This window comes from Mus musculus, chromosome Y (genome assembly GCF_000001635.26).
Source record: "Mus musculus strain C57BL/6J chromosome Y, GRCm38.p6 C57BL/6J".
NCBI classification, from domain to species: Eukaryota; Metazoa; Chordata; class Mammalia; order Rodentia; family Muridae; genus Mus; species Mus musculus.
The window spans coordinates 78760531-78762650 of record NC_000087.7 but is presented as its reverse complement, the minus strand read 5'-3'; the positions used below and the strand labels follow the sequence as shown (position 1 = coordinate 78762650).

Here is a 2120-nt window from a genome sequence, read left to right as displayed (position 1 = left end):
CTCTTGAGTACTATGATTAAAGTTATGGGTCACCACCACTTCCTATTAACTTCTCCATTTGATTGTTTGTTTTGTTATTTTTTGTTTGAATTTCTCTTTTGTTTGTTTTTCGTTTGATTTTCTTCTGTTTTCTTTTACTTGTTGTTGTTGTTGTTGTTGTTGAGACAGGGTTCCTCTCTATAGCACTGGCTTCCCTGGAACTCACTTTGTAGACCAGGCTGGTCTCTAATTTAGAAATCTGCCTGTCCTTGCCTTCTGAGTTCTGAGATTAAATGCATGTACCACCATGGCTGACTTATTAACTTCTTATTTTTATAAAATTAATTTTAGGAGCTCAAATCTGTTTAGCATAGTCTTCTTCACATGCTCAGAAGTTCTCGTAGAGAAGAGTCTTGGTCCAGCATTCACTCCCAACCCATAACCATTGCCCATCAGGAATTCATATATATGACAGAGGCAACAGCATTGTGTCTGGTGTAAACGGGCAAGATCTTCAGTCCCAGGCAATGGGCAAGTATGATATTTGAAGAGAATGGAAGCCACTTAGACAGTGTGATCTAGCACAACAGGTCTACAGCCAGGTAGAAGACAATACCTCTGAAGAGTCTGAGCATGACATCACTCAAGAAGAAGAGTAGGAGGAAGCCTTCTTCCCAGGCCTTGGGGAATATTGTTGGCTGCAGAATTTCTCACGGGTGGAAGGAAGGTAATGAGCCTGTCACCCATTGGAAGGCCATCATTCTAGGTCAACTGCCAACAAACCCTTCTCTTTATTTGGTGAAGTATGACGGAATTGACAGTGTCTACGGACAGGAGCTCCACAGCGATGAGAGGATTTTAAATCTTAAGGTCTTGCCTCACAAAGTAGTTTTTCTTCAGGTGAGGGATGTCCACCTCGCCAGCGCCCTGGTTTGCAGAGAGGTACAACACAAATTTGAGGGGAAAGATGGCTCTGAGGACAACTGGAGTGGGATGGTGCTAGCCCAGGTGCCATTCTTACAGGACTATTTTTACATTTCCTACAAGAAGGATCCGGTCCTCTACGTCTATCAGCTCCTGGATGACTACAAGGAAGGTAACCTCCACATCATTCCAGAGACCCCTCTGGCTGAGGCGAGATCAGGTGATGACAATGACTTCTTAATAGGTTCCTGGGTGCAGTACACCAGAGATGATGGATCCAAAAAGTTCGGAAAGGTTGTTTACAAAGTTCTAGCCAATTCTACTGTGTACTTTATCAAATTTCTTGGTGACCTACATATCTATGTCTATACTCTGGTGTCAAATATCACTTAAATTAAAAAAAAATCACAAAGTACAGAAATGTAAACTTATAGGATTGAAAAAAATGTTTATTTTCCTGTGTTGGGTACCTATGGGTCTTTGACAACCTCAGTATCTTTGTCAATAAAATTTGTTTTGTTCTAAAAATTAATACGTGTGACATGGCATGCTTTTAGTGAACACATTGTTGGAAGAGATGGACTATGGTGGAAAGAACATCAAAGCAAGATGAAAGTTGCAACTCAGGCTGTGAACAGTGCATACATCTAATATCACACAGGCTAAAATGGACAGGACTTAGATTCTGTGGTCTGCATAGTGAGCAAGGAATTGGAGATATGACTTAGAGGAGCAGGGATGGCAGCAAAAGATGGATTTTTAGGAAGAAGGGGCGAAAGACAGGACATAGATAGAATCTCTGGAATGAAGTCTGAGGGAGAAACAACAAGTTGGGGGAAAGAGTGATAGATAAAAGGAATGTGGCCTTGTTACACAAAGTGCAACCCAGAAAACTGATCCAAAGAGACTCAGAAATCAGACAAAATCAGGTTTCATTTGAATAATGAAACCAAATGAAACTTGTCTCTCATTTTAAGATTTATTATCTTTATTTATATGGGTGGGTAGTAGCTTGAGAGTATAGGTGACCACAGAGACATGAGTTGTCAGATCCCATGGAGCTGGCATTAAAGCTGATTGTTAACCATTGGATATGAATTCAAGAAAACAAATCCAGTTTTTTTGCGGTACAAAAGTGCTCTTGACAACATGGTCATCTCTCAATTCCCATTAAGATATCTTTTTAAGAAATCCAATATTAACATGCAGAAAAGAGA

General features: G+C 40.3%; 1 protein-coding gene across 1 annotated transcript; it reads left to right on the top strand.

Annotated features, from left to right (window-relative positions):
• Nucleotides 1–612: 612 nt before the first annotated feature.
• Gm20808 (predicted gene, 20808) lies at nucleotides 613–1296 on the top strand. The gene has a single exon (XM_017318812.1). It carries the CDS (start codon nucleotides 613–615, stop codon nucleotides 1294–1296), a length of 684 nt encoding a protein of 227 aa, XP_017174301.1.
• The last annotated feature ends 824 nt before the right edge of the window (nucleotides 1297–2120 follow it).